This window comes from Athene noctua, chromosome 8 (assembly GCF_965140245.1).
Source record: "Athene noctua chromosome 8, bAthNoc1.hap1.1, whole genome shotgun sequence".
Taxonomy (NCBI): domain Eukaryota; kingdom Metazoa; phylum Chordata; class Aves; order Strigiformes; family Strigidae; genus Athene; species Athene noctua.
The window spans coordinates 878,173-897,651 of NC_134044.1; the positions used below are offsets into that span (position 1 = coordinate 878,173).

General features: G+C 40.9%; 1 protein-coding gene across 5 annotated transcripts in view; it reads left to right on the forward strand.

Annotated features, from left to right (window-relative positions):
- FARP2 (FERM, ARH/RhoGEF and pleckstrin domain protein 2) overlaps window positions 1-19,479 on the forward strand; it is an 81,861-nt gene that overhangs the window by 16,538 nt on the left and 45,844 nt on the right. For all 5 annotated transcript variants that reach the window (XR_012634099.1, XM_074912743.1, XM_074912745.1 and 2 more), the window contains exons 3-7: window positions 7,043-7,147; window positions 8,519-8,561; window positions 13,387-13,465; window positions 15,240-15,337; window positions 17,549-17,663. Coding sequence is in view for 4 of the 5 variants with exons in the window: in XM_074912743.1 (XP_074768844.1) it covers window positions 7,043-7,147; window positions 8,519-8,561; window positions 13,387-13,465; window positions 15,240-15,337; window positions 17,549-17,663 (440 nt within the window). In the remaining variant the exon portion in view is untranslated. The remainder of the gene's footprint in view (window positions 1-7,042; window positions 7,148-8,518; window positions 8,562-13,386; window positions 13,466-15,239; window positions 15,338-17,548; window positions 17,664-19,479) is intronic.

Below are 19,479 nucleotides of genomic sequence, written 5' to 3' on the forward strand. Positions count from 1 at the left end.
TGTGTTCAGGAGTGTCAAATCCCCTGGCATCACAGGCAGTGCATTTGATATGCTATAGGTTGTCAGATGCACTGCAAACACTTTTTGGTGTTAGTAAAATAACCTGTAGTTGGACCCTATCATAAAATCACAGAATGGTTTGGGTTGGAAGGGACCTTAAAGCTCATCTAGTTCCAGCCTCCCTGCCCCGGGCAGGGACACCTTCCACTAGCCCAGGCTGCCCAAAGCCCCATCCAGCCTGGCCTTGAACCCTGCCAGGGAGGGGGCAGCCACAGCTGCTCTGGGCAACATGTGCCAGTGTCTCACCACACTCACAGTAAAGAAATTCTTCCTTATATTTAATCTAAATCTACCCTCTTTCAGTTTAAAGCCATTACCCCTTGTTCTATCACTACACACTGTTGTAAAAAGTCCCTCTCTGGATTTTAGGTACTTTAGATCTCCCTGGAGCTAGGAGGTCTCCCTGGAGCCTTCTCCAGGCTGAACAACACCAACTCTCTCAGCCTGTTGTTATAGGAGAGATGCTTCAGCCCCCAGTCATCTTCGTGGCCCTCCTTTTGGACTTGCTCCAACAAGTCCATGTCCTTCTGCTGTTGGTGTCCCCAGAGCTGGACACACACTGCAGGGGGGTCTCACAAGAGCAGAGCAGAGGGGGAGAATCCCCCCCCCCCCTCACCCAGCTGCCCACAGTGCTCTGGATGCAGCCCAGGACACGGTTGGCTTTCTGGGCTGTGAGCACACATTGCTAGGTCATGTTGATCTTCTTGTCAACCAACACCCCCAAGTCCTCTGCAGGTTTGCTTTCAATCCACTCCTTGCCCAGCCTGTACTTGTGCTTCAGATAGGCCTGACCCATGTGCAGGACCTTGCACTTGGCCCTTCGTGAGGTTTTCACGAGCCCACCTCTCCAGCCTGTTGAGGTCCCTCTGGATGGCACATCCCTTCCCTCCAGCATGTTGACTGTAGCACACAGCTTGGTGATGTTGGCAAACTGGCTGACAGTGCCTCAATTCTTAGCCACTTCACCCACCAGTTCCCTCATGATGCATGGGTGCATCTCATCAGGTCCCATGGACTTGTGCACCTTCAGGTTCCTTAGATGGTATCGAACCTGATCTTCTCCTACAGTGGGTGGTTCTTCCTTCTCCCAGTCCCTGCTTTTGCCTTCTGCGACTTTGGCAGTGTGGCTGGAGCATGTGCCCGTGAAGACGAAGGTAAAAAAGTTGAGTACCTCAGCCGCCTTCATGTCCTTGGTAACCAGGTCTCCCGTTTCCTTCTAGAGGGGGCCCGTGTTTTCCCTGGTCTTCCTTATATCTCTGACATACCTTTAGATGTTTTTCTTGTTGCCTTTAACATCCCTCGCCAGATTTAATTCTGTTAAGGCTTTAGCTTTCCTAACCTGATCCCTGACTGCTTGAACAGTTCTCGATATTCCTGCCAGGAATTGCCAATCCTGTTTTTGTTTATATGTGGCACTGATGATAGTTATTAATAGGGAGTTTCGAAGACATTTTTTATGTATTGCAGTGCATTTGGACAGAGATCTAACAGATTATGAAAGGGCTGTGGATAAACAGAGCTATAAACTCACTGAAATGTTTGTATATTTCTGGTTAAGAAAGGAAATAACAAGTCTAGCGTCACTATTATGTTTAGTTACTGATTGTCATTTTTCTAATTTGCCAAAAGATGAGAAATCACTTTGTCATTAGGAAGACCACTAAAGTGCACCAACAGAAAAAAAAAAAAAAATTTCCCTGAATGGTGAAGGGGTCTTTATTTAAATCGGTTCAGTTTACTTTTCATGCCTGCACTTCTCTTCGGCTGCTCATAGGGTGCTCTGTGTTGGCCGCTTGTCAGTGATGATGTCAAATATAAACTTCTTCCTCTCATGCAGTTACACTGTTTACTGGAGGATTAGGTCTCTCAACAGTTGCAGATTTCTGTAACACAAACTCCAAGGACAGCTGGTGTTTGCTGAAGTTGGGGACCAGTGGCTCCTCCGGCTCTGGCTGCAAAAGAGTTTCCATTCTATACTTCTGCTTTACAACTCTCCATTTTTTCCAAAGTCTTGGCTTTTGGACTGATTTTTCTTCTTCTTTTTTGTTTCACCCCCCCCCTTCCCACTCCAGCCTAACTGCTGCCAAAAGTGTATTTCAATTTTGGAAAGTCTGAGCAAGGGCAGTTTGTCCTTTTTGGAATATGAGAATACTACTCATTATGAAAATACTGGGCTTTTTTTTGGTTTTAAGTTAAAATACGTGGAAGCAGAAAGTTAAGATGTTCTGGAAGGCACATTTGGGAGTTACTGAGGAAGAACTGGTTTTGATGATACTGAACTATGGTCTACTGAAAATCATAGGCTATACATTCCTAATTTGTTTTTCTGTCTTCCTAAGCTAAAAGGTTACAGCAGAGGGAGGATCTGCCATGTAGGTAGTGATGCTTAAGAAAGTAAGAAATAACAGTTGAGATGATAAAAATACCCGTTGTTCCTACTTTTTTTTAATTTACATTTTACTCCTCTGTCCTAAAAGTTGCTAACGTTGAATAGGTTTACTTTTCCAACTGAGTAAAAAATATGGATGTTTCCTTCAGTCAAGAAACTTCAGCTTAAAATGTTTGTTCTTACTAATTTCTATTCCTGCCTGGTGCTGGCTTAGCACTGAGCGTGGTCTGAAGGCATTAGTCCTGTGTGTGGGCAGGGAATGCCGTGCAGGGCCCTCTGTAGCATCACTGCTGGTCAGGATACCCTGCCTGCACAGCTCTGAGGGATCTTCTCAAGCTTCCTCTGAATATACAAATTGATTTGAAAAAGCCTATTGTACTGAACAGTCTTCTAGTGATGACTTGTTAAAATTCTCTGTAGGACAGTTAGAGCTGGGTCACTAGGGAAAGCTTTTGTTAGCTGCCTATTTAATTTTTTTTACCCTATGGGGTTTTTAAATTTCTTTTTTATGTGGAATAATTCAGTAATTCAGTAATATCAGTAGTCGTCTTGGCAGCATATAAAGAGTAATTGAGAAGTTTGGAATGGAAAGTATGCTGTGTTGTGAATTTGTATTGAAAACGGGACCTTTCTGAAATGCATTCATGCAGCTTCTTGCCCTGATGTCAAAATTACAGTAATTACTTTTAAAATTTTACTTTGTGCTGCTTTTATGCAGATTAAACAATGACATGGAGCTACCCACTATATAACTTCCATTTTTGTCAACTTCAAAATGTTAAAGAAGCTTTTCGGAAAAGATGGTTATAAATACAACAAACAATTTGAGGAACTATATAGCTCTAACAAGTTTTCCCACAGCATTTGAGACATAATAATAAAATATTGTGCTCTGTCTCAAGCTTTTGTAACCAATTTTATTTAAGAATAAAATGAAATTAAATTGATCCTGTTGTTTTAAAATGTGTCATTGTTCCTGTTGCTTTACACTTTGAAGGAGGTACTATGAAATGATACTCAGCTTAGAATGAGGTTTTCTTAACTTGTTACTGTAGATGACACCCAAAATTACAGTTGATAGCCCGGTCAAAATAATGTTACACTTCTAACATTTGGATGGCACCTTTATAATGTAATCAGTTGCAAAGTGCCCCTAGCTCAGGCCACCTTCATTTCTTCATCTCCAGTTTCTCTTGAAGGGAGCGCAGGCTGGGCAGCGGGAGGAGAGAGGTGCCTGTGCCATACAGACTGCCTCTCTGGGGGGAGTGAGGACAGCTGGGCTGTCTTTGGGCACGGAGCTTCATGGAGCCACAGACACGACTGTTTAAATGCCTTGCACAGGAGAAACCTGTGCATTACGATATGATGGGGATAATTTTAACAGCTGCCTAGAACTAGCCATGGACAGGATGCAGTTTCCTTAATCGACACATCATGCAGTTTGGCTGTAAAACTTGTCTAACTCTTACCAGACAGTTACCACTGTCTGGTTGCTTGTCTAACTGTTACCACTGTAAGTTAGTCCAAGTTTATGAATTCTAACAAGAGGTGGTTGCAACCAGAATTACTGCTTGTTTCACAAAGGAGAAATCAGAGGCTTGGGGTCACAGGACATGTCCCGATCAATGGCTTCTAGAGGTTAATGGATCTACCCATGAAAAGGCAGCCTGCCGTGTCCCAGCCTCTGCAGATGGAAGTATACGAGGTCAGTCAGGGTATCGCTGCATCCCCACAAATACCACTGGCTAAAAAAGCATTCCTTTCTCATACCTGTGGTGCCTGTGAAGAGCAGACATATAATAATAATAAATGCATGTGTATCTGTACCTCAAAAAGAAAAAAAGTGTCCTACTATATTTAAGCATATCTTCTGTTACTATTTTAAGATTTACTCACATGTGCAAAGCAAGAAATGTATTTCATTTGAAAGTTAAAAATTTAATTTTCAGAGTGCATTTCTCCAGGAGCATGTGTGTCCTGTGGCAAGCAGTCTGTAACGTGCCAAAGAAGCATGCCTGTAGACAGAAGATCAATAGTTTTATTTACTGAAGATGTGGCTTACTATCACCTGTATCATTCCTTATTTCATTGTCAGCATTTAAAAACCAAAACCCATACCCACAGAGTCCTCTGCAAGCACAGATTTTGGCTTAAAAAAAAAAAAAAAAAAAAAAAATCAACTGTGTTCTTACAAAGGAAATGCCATTTTATACATCACAAAACTTGTCCAGAAAAAGAGGAGAGCGTTCATTTTCACCATACTGTGTCATCTCCCAATTAGGCATTTCTGTATCCACTCAAGTGATAAAGAACTGGATCATTTCTCCCGACTTGCAGTTTTATTTGAGGGTTTCAGCATCAGTGGCCTGATCCAGCGTGATACCAAGAAACTTTTTGAATGAATGGTGTTTGTGCCAGGTGATTTTTTGCCTGACCTATGCTTCCCACCCACAGCTGCCTTTATGGATAACTGTGACTTGTGAAAGCATGAATGAGAAGGATGAGACGATCTTGTATTGTTCTCTGTCCTTCTGTTTCTGTACTTTCCTCCTTGGTCGTAACATTGGATTCAGCCAGCTCCATTCACAGCATGTGATAACCAAAGGTATTTCAGATTTGCAGTACTGCAGAGCTGTCATATTTCTTGTCACTGAAATTTGTTTGGGGTTTTTTGTTTTTAAAGTGGTACAGAGGTATTTTCTAAAAACATCATCAGTTAATCTCTTTTTCTCATAAGCAGCAATTACTCTTTAATTTTTATACATCTCAGTAACATGAAACCCCAACTTTCACCATCTTTTTACTTTTTAAAACCCTATTTATTTTAACCTCAAGTGGCCCATTCTGTCTGTTAGATATTTTCATTTGCACATTTTATTAAGTTATTCTATTACTAATTTACTATAACACCTAATACTTTTAAGAGATACATCATTCTGAGTTTGAAGAGTCAAATACAGAAGTGTGTATTTGCTTTGATGGGAAAGTCATAGTCTTCTGGCACTCTGGCTTTTCCAGATAAACAAGACCTTGGTGGCATGAATGCCCAAGGTGTGTTCTGCTGGATGACCTGGCTGGCCAGAGTGATGCCAGACCCTGTTGCTGCAGTTACAGGATTATTCCTTCATGGTCCAAGCTAGAACATGGATGTTGGTTGCCATGCTACCTCCCACTGCATCCTGCTAGCTTTTGTGCCTTGCTGGAACAGGTACTGAGGGATGTGAAAGCCCTTTGGATTCTCTTCTGTGTAATCCAGATGGACTGATGTGTGGATTCATAAATGCTGTTTTTCTTGTGGTGGCTGCTACAGTCATGCATTAATAGATGCTGACAGCAAGCTTGTATGTTTTAACAAGCAGATCCAAGCGTAGTTGTGGGTGTGATGTGAAAGTTTCCCATTTTCTCCTGTGTTACTGTAGCAGCTTTCTGCTGATCTTTGTTCTGTGGCTCTACGTCTAACTTGACTGTGGGAAGGGCTAGTGAGTGGGTTTCTTGAGGGAGGGATTCCCTGCAAGTGAAGGCGTGGTGTGAGAGGAGGGTGCTTGGGTTCCCACTGGTTTCTTTGGCAGGGAGCTACAGCCTTCCTGGTTTATTTGTTAATCTATCACCTCAGGTTTTCTTGAACACTTAAAAAACATTAGGGTTATGGTTTTTCAAAGATGTTCCTTTGTAGAAGACGAGTTCTAATTCTATTAGCAGAGGCCTTGCATGTGCTCTGAGGAGCAGCCTCCGGTCGGTCGGCATGGTCCCTGGCAGCGACCAGCCCAGCCCCACGAAGTCCTGCTCGCACAGCTCTTGCTTTCCTGTGGGGATGGCTGGCACTTCCTAGGTCAGGGGTAAATTCTGGTTGTCTCAGCTGCCTTGGACTTGCTTAGAGCATCCGCATACATTACTAGTGTGCAAGTTGCGTGTGGCCGTACGGTCCCTGGTGTTGGTATGAGCAAGGGGGTACTCAGACATTTAGGCTGCGTTTTAGACTGGCTCTGAGGCAGTATTTCTGTGCAGAAGGGGCTGTTGGGCGTTGGAATGGGCTGCCCAGGGCAGGGGGGGGAGTCCCCATCCCTGGAGGGGTTGGAGAGTCGGGCTGACCCAGCACTGAGGGATCTGGGGGAGTTGGGAACGGTCAGGGTGAGGTTCATGGTTGGACTGGAGGGGTTCAAGGGCTTTTCCAACCCAGATGATTCTGTGATCTGAGCAGGGTTTTGGCAGTCCCTGCTTTAGTCCCCTGCAGCTGGGGGAAAGTCCACACAATCCAGCTACACAAACAAATGGTATTGGTTTATTGAAGGATCTGCAAATGGTTTGCAGCTGATCTAGTCTGTCCCATAGCTGACTCTGCTTTGAGCAGGAGGTTGGATGCAGATGACCTCCAACGCCCCCTTCCATCTTGAGTTCCTTTGGTTATGTAAAAGTTGTTTGTGTGGAGCGGTGCCTGTATATTGGATGTTTGTGTGTTACAGTGACAAGAATAACATGAGAAATCTTTGAGAGATTTTTCTACAGTTTCTAAAGATGCCATAATTTTTTTTCTAATTTGTTGTAAACTTAATCTCACTGTTTGTTGTGTTTTGTTTTGTTTTTTTTTTGTCTTAGTCAAAATATTATGGCCAGACATTATTGACAGAGGTTTACAAGCATCTGAATTTGATTGAATCAGACTACTTTGGGATTGAGTTCCAGAACATCCAGTCATATTGGGTATGTATAGTTCCCTGACGGATTTGGTATAAGAAAAAGGTTGGGTGAATGCAGTTGTTTGAATGTCAAAGTTTCAAAGTCTGCTGGAGTCTCCTGTAGGATTATCTCTTTGATTCTTGTAAATCTGCATTGCTCACCAGAACAACAACTAATAGAGGGAAGAAATCAGATTGTACTACTTGTTGAATCTCAAAAAATTTATAAAGCAGTTAAATAGTTGCTGATGTTCCTGCTTTCAGGGATGTAAATAAAATCTGACTTCCCTTTGAAAGGGGAAACAACTCAAAGTGTAGTCTGTGGAGCACTTATAAAATCATATTACAAGGTCTAATTTTGCTTGTGTTCATATTTATCTTCAGTTAATTCAGTCTTCAATTAATTTTCCTGAAGAGTCATTATGAACATCTCTAATAAATGTAAACCTCAGCAGATAGAGACCTGCAAGCTTTTAAAATCATTGATCTAGGTAAATACTAACACTCTGTAAGGCTCCTAGTCACCATGTCTTGCAAAGAGGACAGTGTGACTTCTAAATTAGAAAATGTTCCCCAAACTGTCTTCATTATTTTTTTTCTATTACTTTTTCTAGTTTTAGGATGCACACAACAAATATGACTGAGAACATAGAGAATGCTTGTAGCACTAATCATGCTGCTCTTGAGCCAAGGAAATACAGTACAGCTTGTTTAGTTTCCATTTCTTCTTCAAAGCACCCAGAGTCTTTCTGAATCTAGTAAAGTTCTTAAAATCCTTGGCTTTCTCTCAGAGAAGTAACTGGTAAGATCCAAACATAATTGTCATGTTGCAATTTGGGGGAGGGAGGGAGAAAAAAAAAAACCCACCCAACAAAAAGTTAAGCTTCCAGAATACTTTGCATTAGTCTTATGGATGCTGCTTTTGCTAGAACAGCAATATTCTTTCTTTAAAAATGTACCTGTCAAAACACAAAAATTTGTGTGAAATTAATATCAAGTAAGAATTGAGTAGGTAGAGAGATGGACAAAGTATGGAAGGGGGAAAAAGTTGGACCTTGCCATGTTTTCCAGACCTCCTTGTAATTCTGTAGCCTGGGTCCTGTCTCCAGTCGTGTGTTTTGGCATGATTTCTGTCTTCTTGCCAGTGGTGCTGTGCTTTTGCTGACTTGGCTCTTCTTCTGTCCAGATGAGCATTAACCGTGGATCAGTGGTCTTTCCACTGATGCATGATAAGTGTCAATTCAAATAGATAAGTACACTTTTTAAAAGCAAAGGAATTACTGCAGTGAGGAAGAAATGCATACTCATAAGTTACTGCTTTATTTGAATTTACTTTTGACATTTTCATACTGTATTCAAATATGAATGTCAGTTTGTAAATTTTTTTTAATTTCAGATTTGGCTGGAACCTATGAAACCTGTTATTAAACAAGTACGGAGTAAGTAGTTTTTAAAAAAGGAAGTTTTCCTTAATTTACATCTGCTTTATGTGGGTTGCTTTCACAATTACTACTTGATTTACTGGTTATGCTTCCCTGAAAATTGTACTTGGTGTAGGGGTGATAGTGGTTCCTGTTTGGGCATGCAAACCTGATGTTTTTAATATGTAGTATGGGGTGGGTGGAATGGAAACTTACTCAAGGTATGATTCTTTCTCTTTGATGAATATCTAGATAGATTGGGTCAGCTGGTGTTACATATAAGTGAAACCTGACATTTGCTGTTTGTGAGCTTTCGTAAGTTGTGTTGTTTTACGGTGCAAAGAGAAAGGAATATTCTGGTTTATTGCCCCCATTGGGTGGGAGAGGGTAGCATCTGCAGTCATGAGATCCTGTCTGAGTGCTGATGCACCTTTTGGAAGGTCTGCAAAAAGCTGCACTCAGAGCTTGCAGGCACGCAGGGAAATCCAGTGGGGTGGGTATTCTCATCTTATTCTCAACAACTTTCTCAATGTGCTCAGGAGCAGCTTTACTAAGAGAGAGAGGTAGGGATCTCCCAGCCAGTGGGTGGCTGCAGCTTCAGAGTCCTCTCTGCTTCGGTTGCGAAATTTGTTTCTGCTCTTTGGCCAGGAGGATATTGCAGTAGTGATGCTATCTTTGCTTTATGCTGCTCTAAAAAATAATGTGAGATGCACTATAAAGGCATAATAATTGAAGAACACAGTTCTTCTGGTGTTGAAAGATTAGATTGATTTTTTTTTTTCCCCCTTTACAATGGGGTTAAACCGTTTGTTTGTTTTCTGTTTCTGATTGTAAAGGCTTTGTGGAAAAAGATCAGGAGGGTGTGGTGGATTCCTACTCCTTTCAAAATCTTAGTTGAAAAATATTGAAAATTAGTACTGGGGAAGTAGTTTTTAGTTACTCTTCTGCCTGAAACTGACTGCCAGAAAACAAGAATCACCAATTCTAGGTAGATTTTTTTAACTTTAAGGCCATGATTTTAACTTGTACTGACGTTTAAGCAGAAGAGCCAAACCAGCTATAAAAGAAGGCTTCCTTCAGAGGTTATATAATACTTTCACACTTGATTGCCGCCACTGCCCATTGTTGGAGTGCCATCTTTTTAGATACTGCGTGCAGTTAGGCTTGTTTTGTTTTTCTGGTGCTCCTGGCTGGAAGGAATTATGTCTTAGTCAAAAGATCTGGTGGACCACAGGTCTGCAGTACTGCTTGGTTACTCCTTCTGTATCATCTTTTATACCATATAAATTGGGGAAACTTGGCCTTAGACCATGGGCTGATGGCTGTGTGTTCCCTGATGGTATATATGTTGTTCTAAAATGGTCTAAAACCATGAGGATATGCTAAAGTTTATGGCTGCTCTGGTGCTTAGGGGTCTACCATCCATGTTACGTTGTGAGTGACACTGGAAGTTTTCTTTTAAAATTTTTAAAATCTTAATCTGTAGGAGACACCAGCCATGGTGTCTGGTATGTGTTCAACTGAAATCAGTTTTAAAGTTGTGAAGCTTTGATAGCTTGGGTGAGAGCTTTTATTTTTTTCTTTTTATACTAGTTTAATCCCTTCCTGGTGTTCTGCTGTCTTTAAAACTGAAATAAGATACGACTCTAGAAAGCCTTGGAAGTGTTTACAATTCCAACATTAATTGTATGTATTGTAATTTAAGCTGTTCTTTCACTGAATTTGGTAGTTGACACATGATTTGCACAGGAGCATCTTCCTAAAAACTCCTTTGACAGTTTAATTTAACTACGTGATGGTGTGGACATTTCAGAAGTAAGGGATTAAGTAAGCTGCAATAACAGGAGGACACTTACTCCTGTCAGTACAGCTGTGTGAGGCTAGCCACCTCTGCCCTGGCTTCAGCTGTAACACTCCCCGGCCACGCTGGGGCTGCCCTTCCCTGGTGCCCCTCTCTCTCGGCTGCCTGGGTGCGGGCTGGCCTGGCAGCAGTGCCACAGAGGCACTCTGGTCCCTTCTGAGTGTGGCTGCTGGCTGTTTCCCCAGGGAAAGCAAAATTCTGTAAGAATGAGATTTGGTGAGTTTTCTCATACTGTTAAGAAATGCCTGAACTTGGCATGGATGGATGATGTTTTCCTATATTCTGCTTTAAGAAGTTTCATTGAGGTGGTTCTTTGGTTTTTTGGGGTTGTGTTGTTTGTTTGTTTGGTTTGATTTTTTAGAATTTAATGATTTTGGAGTTAACCTTGTACCTTTTAGTCCAGCGGTAGGGGAATGTTAGATGTTATCATGGGCTTTAAGGTAATACAGCTCAAACCTGTTAGTTTAATGATGATGGTGATTGCTTTGTGATGTGCTTTCTAAAACCAAAAAATCTAGATTATTAACATTCACTTCAAATTAGTCTTGGCTAATGACCTATTCTGAGATACATAGAACTTTGTGTTGTATGATAAGGATTTAATTTCTGATTAATTTCAAATGAATGCGGTCAGGTTTACTACACCACTCCAGAAGGCAAAGAGCTTAGGTCCAAATTCTTAACTTCCCAACGGGCACGGAGTGTTAGCTTGGCATTTGGGTACCTTCTCTAAAGTGTTGCCAGTTTTCTATTGTGTGGGTTCACGGTACCTGCATGGGTAATTTTTCCTGACTTTGTTATTGTTCTTGGTTTTGCTCAGATTTGGCTTCTTAAATTCTGCATCTTGGTTAAGACTGGCCTGATGTTTCTTTTCCTAATTAGAATGGGGCTTTTTTATAGAGAAAAGACAAGATTAAAAACCAAACCAAAACAAAACAGAAAGGAGTTGTGCTACAGAAGCAAATATGCAGTATTATGTTTTTAATTTTTAATATTTACTGTGACTTGATGTAAGTGATGCACTGTAATTAGGATGCGGATTTTAGTTATTTTGTTCACCAGAACTTTGGTGATTATGAGACCGGAGTTTGGGACCTGCTCTTTTGACAGCTGTGATAGTCTGAGAGTTAGTTATCTCAGCTGCTTGGCAGAAAGCGAAGTTTGTTATTTTCCTGTTAGCAAATGAGAGGGTGAGTGGAGGAGTATTTGGTGTATCAGGTATTTTAGACAGAGAAATTAGTGTACTTTGGATTGATGAGGGTAAACTTGATTTTGTCAAGCTTTAGGAGATGTAGGTGCTTAAAATAAACTAAAGCAGGCTGGCTTGTGCTTACCAACATGCTCAGACAAATTTGATTTTTTTAAAAATTTATTTTATTTGGCCAAGCTTGCTTTGAAATGGCAGTGGCACGCAGAGTCCTGGGGTGGATGGGGCTGGAAGGCACCTCTGGAGGTCATGCGTAAGCAGGGCTGGCTGCATCACAGAATCATCTAGGTTGGAAAGGACCTTGAAGATCATCTAGTCCAACCGTTAACCTAGCACTGACTGTTCCCAACTCCCCCAGATCCCTCAGCGCTGGGTCAGCCCGACTCTCCAACCCCTCCAGGGATGGGGACTCCCCCCCTGCCCTGGGCAGCCCATTCCAACGCCCAACAGCCCCTTCTGCACAGAAATCCTTCCTCAGAGCCAGCCTGACCCTGCCCTGGGCAGCTTGAGGCCATTCCCTCGGGGCCTGGCGCTGGGGCCTTGGCTCCAGAGACTCATCCCCCCTCTCTGCACCCTCCTGTCAGGGAGCTGTAGAGGGCCTGAAGATCAGTCGGGTCATGAAACATGTGAATATCCTGCCTGTAGTGCCCAGGGAAGTCCTGCTAGAGGAGGGGTTGCAGTTTTTCCCTTCCCGGGTCTTTCTCTGCCTTTTTAGTGGGGATCCACCTTTCCTTGGTTTGTCCTGCCTTCCTCCAGTTCCGCATGCTCGAGGCATGCTCTGCCTGGGAAGGTGCACCCTGGGGACAGGCCTTGGTCTGTCGCAGTGAGCGAAGGTGCTGTCAGGGGAGCTGCGGCGGGTGAGTGCTGCTTCGCTTCTCCAGGGGGTGCCTGCAAGTGCGAGGTGGATGCTCAGTAGGCTTCTGTAGGAAGGTTAGCTAGTGCTCTGACTGCCTGCAAAATACGCAGCATTTTCTGCTTTTAATACAGGAACAGCAGCAGCAGAACAGCGATGCCCAGTTGTGGCATAGTAAGCAATTCCTGCAAAACCACCAGTGAAACGGGACTGTGAGCATCATGTCAGTTGGTTCAGTAGGCTGAGTCGTGACACTGGAACTGTTAATAGGCTCTAGTCACCATTGGGTTTTCTTGTTGTAAAATGTTACACAGAGCATTATGGACTATTCCAAATAGTTACTTAGGATTCTGTTTAGATTTCAGTGTTACATTAGTTTTCACCCTGTTGTCAAGATTGGGAAGAACAATGTTAAAAATGGGAAGAAATGGACATTAATGGGCATGCTGGGAGCAGGCTGCAAATGCACCTTTATTTCTGCAGGAAGCCAGCTGGGTCTGGCCAGACTCATGGATTCAGTTCATTGACAACTCTAATGGTGGCAGTTGGTGTTGGGAGAGCCTGTGGGATGTGTCTCCATCCGCCTCCCCTTCTGGGAACCATTCATTGGGTCATCTGCGATGCTTTCATATGCAGTCAAGTAGTGCTTTGGGGTATTATATGTTTCATGATGCACAAAACTAATTTGTACAGCATTCAGACAGCTGACTTGCCTTGGAAGTAGTATGGATAGCTCCTTTAAAAGCTATCTTCTGTATCTCCCTTGGCACGGGCGATCTATACCCCACAGGCCCACTGTAGTAAGCTGAAAGCTGGCTAGACTTCTTGTGTGTTATATTTCTCCGCGTGCTGGAACACATAATACGCATTGTACTTATGAAGAACAGGAGGTTTTTTGTGAAATGGCTAACTTTTCTTACAGGACCAAAGACTACAATGCTTCGTCTAGCTGTCAAGTTTTTCCCTCCAGACCCGGGTCAGTTGCAAGAGGAATATACTAGGTAAAGTATTTTTTGAAAAATTTGTTTTACGTTACCTACTGAAATAATAGAAGGGTAAAGGTAGGAGGACATTGCATCTCCTCCCAAACAAAACTTACATCGAATATGAGCAAAAGAGCACTTTTTGTTAGTGTCACAGTTTTAGCAGACATATGTTGGCAGATGAATGTTATCAGAAAAAATATTTTTCAAAACAGAAAACAATGCAGGTTAGGGCTTGTCAATCATCAGGTTGTCAGAAGAGACAGGGCATAGAGGAAATACATTTATATACAATACCTATATAAAATAATCAGTACATACTTTAATAAGTGATTTATCATTTAAACTTCAAAGTCCACACTTTAAATATTGTACAACTAAAAAACATGCTTTCCTGTTCATATTTTTCACCAATGCTTATCATGGGTCACTTTTGCTAATTGATCTTTGGTAAATTAAGCAGACCTATCCTCTTGCTAGTACCTTGGAACATGGTTTGAAGTTTGTGCCTCTAACCCAGGATTTTAGTGTTTAAAGAGCTCATTTAGTGATTTTCCCAGTTTTACTGCTTTTAATTGAAATTCCTTTTAGAGATCTGCAGAGGTTCCTTATTATCCTTCAGACTTATTCTAGAGCAAACCAGCATGACAGCTGCTGTGATGCGATGTGATTGTCTCTTGTAATGATAAATACTATCTAAATATTTTTTCTCCCCAATTTCTTATGTTAATTGCTGTTTCTTGTAGGCGTTTCATTAGAAATACAAAATTTTGGAGCAGGAACTGTATTTTTGTCTGTTTATGGATTATTTATTGTGGAATTCTGGCCTGTGCTTAGAGTGTCTAGGTATTTCATAATGCTATTGACAATATGTACACTTTATTGTGAGTCTGCTGAAGAAACCAGGATAGCTCAGTCAGATACACAGAAAACAGCATACTTTATGGAAGTCTTCGCTCAAGAATGTGTTACATAGTATTAATTCTTCTTTTAGAAAAAATTACTGTTCTTTTTCAGGGAGTAATTCATTAGAGAATGTTGATCAGTCTGTAAGTTCAAAGGTTTATGGTAATGAAACCTTGCCAGTTTACTGGAGTCTGTATTGCACCTTCTTTCAAGTAAAAAGAAAAGCACAAAAGACTTATCAGCATTAAATTCCTAAAAATATGTTAGAATTGTTTTAGGTTTCTAAGTCAGTCCTTATCAGCACACTTTCAAGGCTGCCACATTTTTTTTCCTATCCTTGTATATTTTGCAGGCAGCTTGTTACTTACGCAAAACCGTTACACAGAAATCTGTTCTGCTTTAACAGCTGATATGGGAGTTATTTACTTAAATGAGTATAGCAGTATGAGAAAAGGAAAATTAATTTCTTACTGTCTTTGTAGTCTGCTAACATTGTAGTCCTGGAAAATACAGCTACTGAGTAAATTGAGTGCTAGCAGAAGCACTCATTATCAGTGATGTTCTCTCATCTTTGTTCTCAGAGATAAAGTTACTTGAAGTATTAAGTTTCTTTTCAGCTAAAAATTACAGCTGCGGCTACTTCACAAATGAAACTTGTTAAAAGCATGGTTTTCCTTCTGCTTCCTTGTCCCTCTGTGTGTGTTTACGCTGATAAATTGCACTGGATTACCCATGGATTGTTAGGTTTGATTTGACTGCCCTTGGTATCAAGGCTTCTGTGTTATCTTGATTTTGGAGAGAGGAAGAATTAGGATTTACTGGTTTTATAAAGTACTGCTCAGGCATTTTATTGTTCTTTCATGTCTGGTCCTTGTAACTCTCTCAGGTACCTGTTTGCATTGCAAATCAAGAGGGACTTGGCAGAGGAACGGCTGACCTGCAGCGACAATACGGCCGCTCTTCTGGTCTCTCACCTCCTGCAATGTGAGTACTCAACTGTGGTGTTATCGGGTGATGTTGCTATTGCTAACCTGAGTTAAATAGTGCACAGAAGCTTTTGATAACTAAAAGCATTTTCTGTCTCGCAGTATTTCCTTCTCTACATGCAGTAAACACATTGATTTTGAACACTGGGATTATCATCAGGGCTAGCTGTGGTGGGGAACGGCTGGTACTTATCTACGAGATAGCTTTGTCTTTGTGGACACTACAAAACCAAACCCCTTGCGTGTTGTCTTGTTTTCCCTGGCTCTGCAAACCGGGTCACTAGTGCTCCTCATCTTCCAGACAGCTGCTCCCGTCTGCCCCTGTGCTTCCTTGGCTTCATTTCTCAGTTTCCCTGTGGTTGGAGGGGGAGATAAGCGTCAAGAGACAGAGCTAAAATAAAATTAGAAATGTGCCAGAACAAGATCAACAGTAAGGTTGTCAAGCAGCTTTCCTTCTTGCTGGATGTGCAAATGGAAAGGGGAAGCAACTGGTTTGGAAGCTCTCTGTGCTGCTGCACACTCAGTCTGTATGTGCCTAAAGACCTGAAAACATGCCCTTTGAGATGAGCAAACTGAAAACCTCCAGTGGGTTCAGACACCAAATCAGCTCGAGCAGCAGCCAAATGATAGTGTTTACAAATCTGTAAGCTGAGCGGCAGAATGGGTTTGTGTGCCTCTCTGCTGGCTTGGAACAAAAGCTGTTAAATGATACCTCTTCATGTTGTACACTGCTAAATAGTTATTGCTTATATAATTGTGCATTGTAATTTGATAATACAATTATAACCTTATTAGTTATGGTGATTTAATTGGAGGAGCAAATCTATCTGGTGCGTGTGCCATCAGCAAGTGACACAATAAAAATTGCTCCTGGTTTTCCAGCAGTGCAGTCTTGAGCTGGTGAGCAGACCTCAGTGCCTGGCCTTGCTTAGCTTGCTTCTACTCTACTAGAAAATCATGAGGGAGAAAGAATATGAATATTCTTCACATAAATTATTTTACAAAAGTGCCTTTCAATATTTTTTTTTTCTTGTTATTTTGTATGCTGGCTTGATTTTTAGCAGGATATTGCTGTGTTCTTTTTAAGAGCAGCTGTCTTGGATGAGGTTATTAGTGAATTTAGTCCACTCTCTCTGACAGTAGTTGATAGCAGATGCAATGGGGAAGCCCTCAGAAATGGAGCAAGCGTATGGTGATACGTCCTTTGCATCCATCCATCCATCCATCCATCCATCCATCCATCCATCCAGTAATCTCTGCATGTGGCCTAAGTCAAAGAGTGACTGCATCTCTTTGTTTAGTTGTGCTTGATGAACTTTCCTTCCATGTATTTGTCTAATTTTTGGATTTGCTTGTATTTTTGGAATCCTTCCATGAAAATGAGCTTCACAGCCTAGTATTTGGGAGGTTTGTAGATTAACATGTATCTTTTTGTCTTTCTTTAAACTTTTACATTTTAATTTAATATTACAACTTCGTGTTTTATTATCAGAAAAAGTAAATAACTTATTTGTTCAGTTTGTAATTTTTCTATACACCTTCCATATGTTCTGCCTGTCTCATGCTGCTTTTTTCTCCAAGCTGAAGGCTTCTGGTCATTTAATGTCTTACCAGATGGAAGCTGTTCTGCACTTTTGGTTCATGTTTTTTTCTTCTCTAAATCTCTTCCTAATCCACAGCATCATTTCTGAAAGATGTGGATATGTGAAGGGGGGACCAAAGCTCAAGATGTAGGTGGTGTGGGGATTTATAGTCACATAACACTGCTTTCTTTTTTTGCTGTGTATATATTTTTGGACAATTCCTAAAATTTAATTTGCCTTCTTCCCAAGTAGGCTTGTCCATAACTATTTTACGTATATTTAGAAAAATTAAATTGAAATATGCTTTTGTATGAGGTATATGTAAGGAAGAAATGTTTAGACCACTTTACAGGTCTTCTACAAGCCTCACATCTTTGACCATAAAGAAGTCTAAATTTTCCAAATGTTGTTCAAATGCTCCTATAAGCCCTAGGAAGTCTGCTTGGGATAAATGTGAGCTTTCTGTAAAATGAAGCTGAATACAAAGAATAATGCACATGTTTGAAGGGCTTAAAGGAAAATACATTCTGGCTCTTGGGATCTCTGTAATTTCTTACCAAGTATTTTCTGACATTGTTCCTTTTCCATTGTTTTTTCTTATTCTAATGTTTTGTTTTCTGTAATAGCCGAAATAGGGGATTTTGATGAATCAGAGGATCGAGAACACCTTAAAACAAACCAATATTTGCCAAACCAGGAAAGAATTGAAGGAAAGATTCTGGAGTTCCACAGGAAGCATGTGTAAGTTGAGGATTAATGTATACTCCTGGGGAGCAGGTAGACTCACTGGGTGGAGGCCGAGCATGCTCTGCCATAGCATGATATTAAGATTGTTTAAGTTAAACACCATTTGCATCTAACAAGAAAAGTTGAATGTAGCAATAGATACATAGTTAGGACAGAGTTGTTGGGCAGTAGTCTTTCTCAAGTGATTTTTCAGTGTACCTTTAATAACGTACCAAAGAAAGGTATGAGCTTGTAGTTTTAGGCAAAATCATTCTTCAGAATTTCCAGTCTACAAAGTTTAAGTTCAGCTTGCCATCAAATGCATAGGTCTTGCTTTTGTCTAAATAACTGGAAATCAATTGCATTGTACCAGTCCTGTACGCAAGGAAATGGAGAAGGATGGAGGGAGTGGAGGAGAAATAACTTTCATCAGAATTTATACAATACTTAATGTGGAGTATTTTTGAAATAAGTAAGGTTTATTAGGGAAAAAGACACTATTTGCCAAAAATATAAAATTAATTCCAATACACTGTCAGTAACTGCAGAAACAAATGCTTTATTGTTTGAAATGCTCATTTCTCCCATCATGTGCATTCAGTGTACAGTAAGGTCATGTGTTTTATGGTCCGATCTGGCTAGTCTTAAAATGTGGAGATCTATCCTGTGTGTGCAGTATATGATAATAAGAAGATTTGGAGCAGACAGTCAGCATGGTGCTCATGAAAGGGAGGTCAACCAACAGGGAGGCTCAGTTGTGACCAGAATACTGTTCCGAAGATCAGGGTTTGCATTTTCCATGACCTGTATTTGCCATGGCTTTGTTCTTTTATGCTTTTAGGCACACAAGGTTAATAGCACTGAGAAATTTCCAGCTATTACCTGCCATAATGTCTTAACTTCACCTGTGCAGTTCCCAGAGTCAGCAGGTTAAATCAAGAGGTGGTGTTGGATAAAATGGTGATAAACGTTCCATTTAACCTGACAGGTCTTTCTTTTCTGTACTTTGAGACCTTGTGTATTAGGATTTAGCAATTTGAAGGGCTTTTATTAGTTGTGACTATCCACATGCATGGTTTATTCTGCATGGCTATGTGTTATAATCCAAATACTGTATTAGGAATTTAAATTTTCCTTTTGCTCTGCGTGGGTAGACTCAGAAATTGTTGCTGGCTGACTTTTAAGACAGAACAAGGAGATTTCTCAGGGCAGCATCTGTGTTTAAGGCTAAGACACATTCTGTATTATTAGAAAATCAGTTCCTGAGAATTTCAGTACTTAACTATTTGCTTTTTATGATCATTTATTTTCAGTTGTACTGAAATTATCGGTACTGTGGAATTTTAGCTTTCTTGATTCTTGATTAAATTAGGTGTTTGTTACTCTTTTTTTCTGCTTTTGATCCTCTGAGGTGCATGTAGAAGCAATGAAGGAACAAGCTAAATGTTGTTTGGAAGTAAATTACAATGTATGCTAGGATTCTTCAGCTTGGGAGAAGGTAGCTGGGTGAGGGAAACCATTAATTGCACAGAAATATTTCATTATTTTTCTCATATCAAAAGAGAAGAGAATTAGGCAGTAACTTCAAAGCAAATTAAACTTAAAGGAGGAACATCCTTTTCATACAGCTCGTAACAATATTGTGAAACTTACTGCTGCAAGATGCTGTGGAGTCTAAAGGTACAAATGGTTCCATGAAAGATTTTGATCCATCATACAGTATAGGCTGGTGGCTTTCAAATTTGAGATGAAATATGTGATTTTTGTAGCTCTGGGATAAGTACATCCAGACAGTGCACAGAATAGCCCTTTGTTAATCATGTGCCTGGAT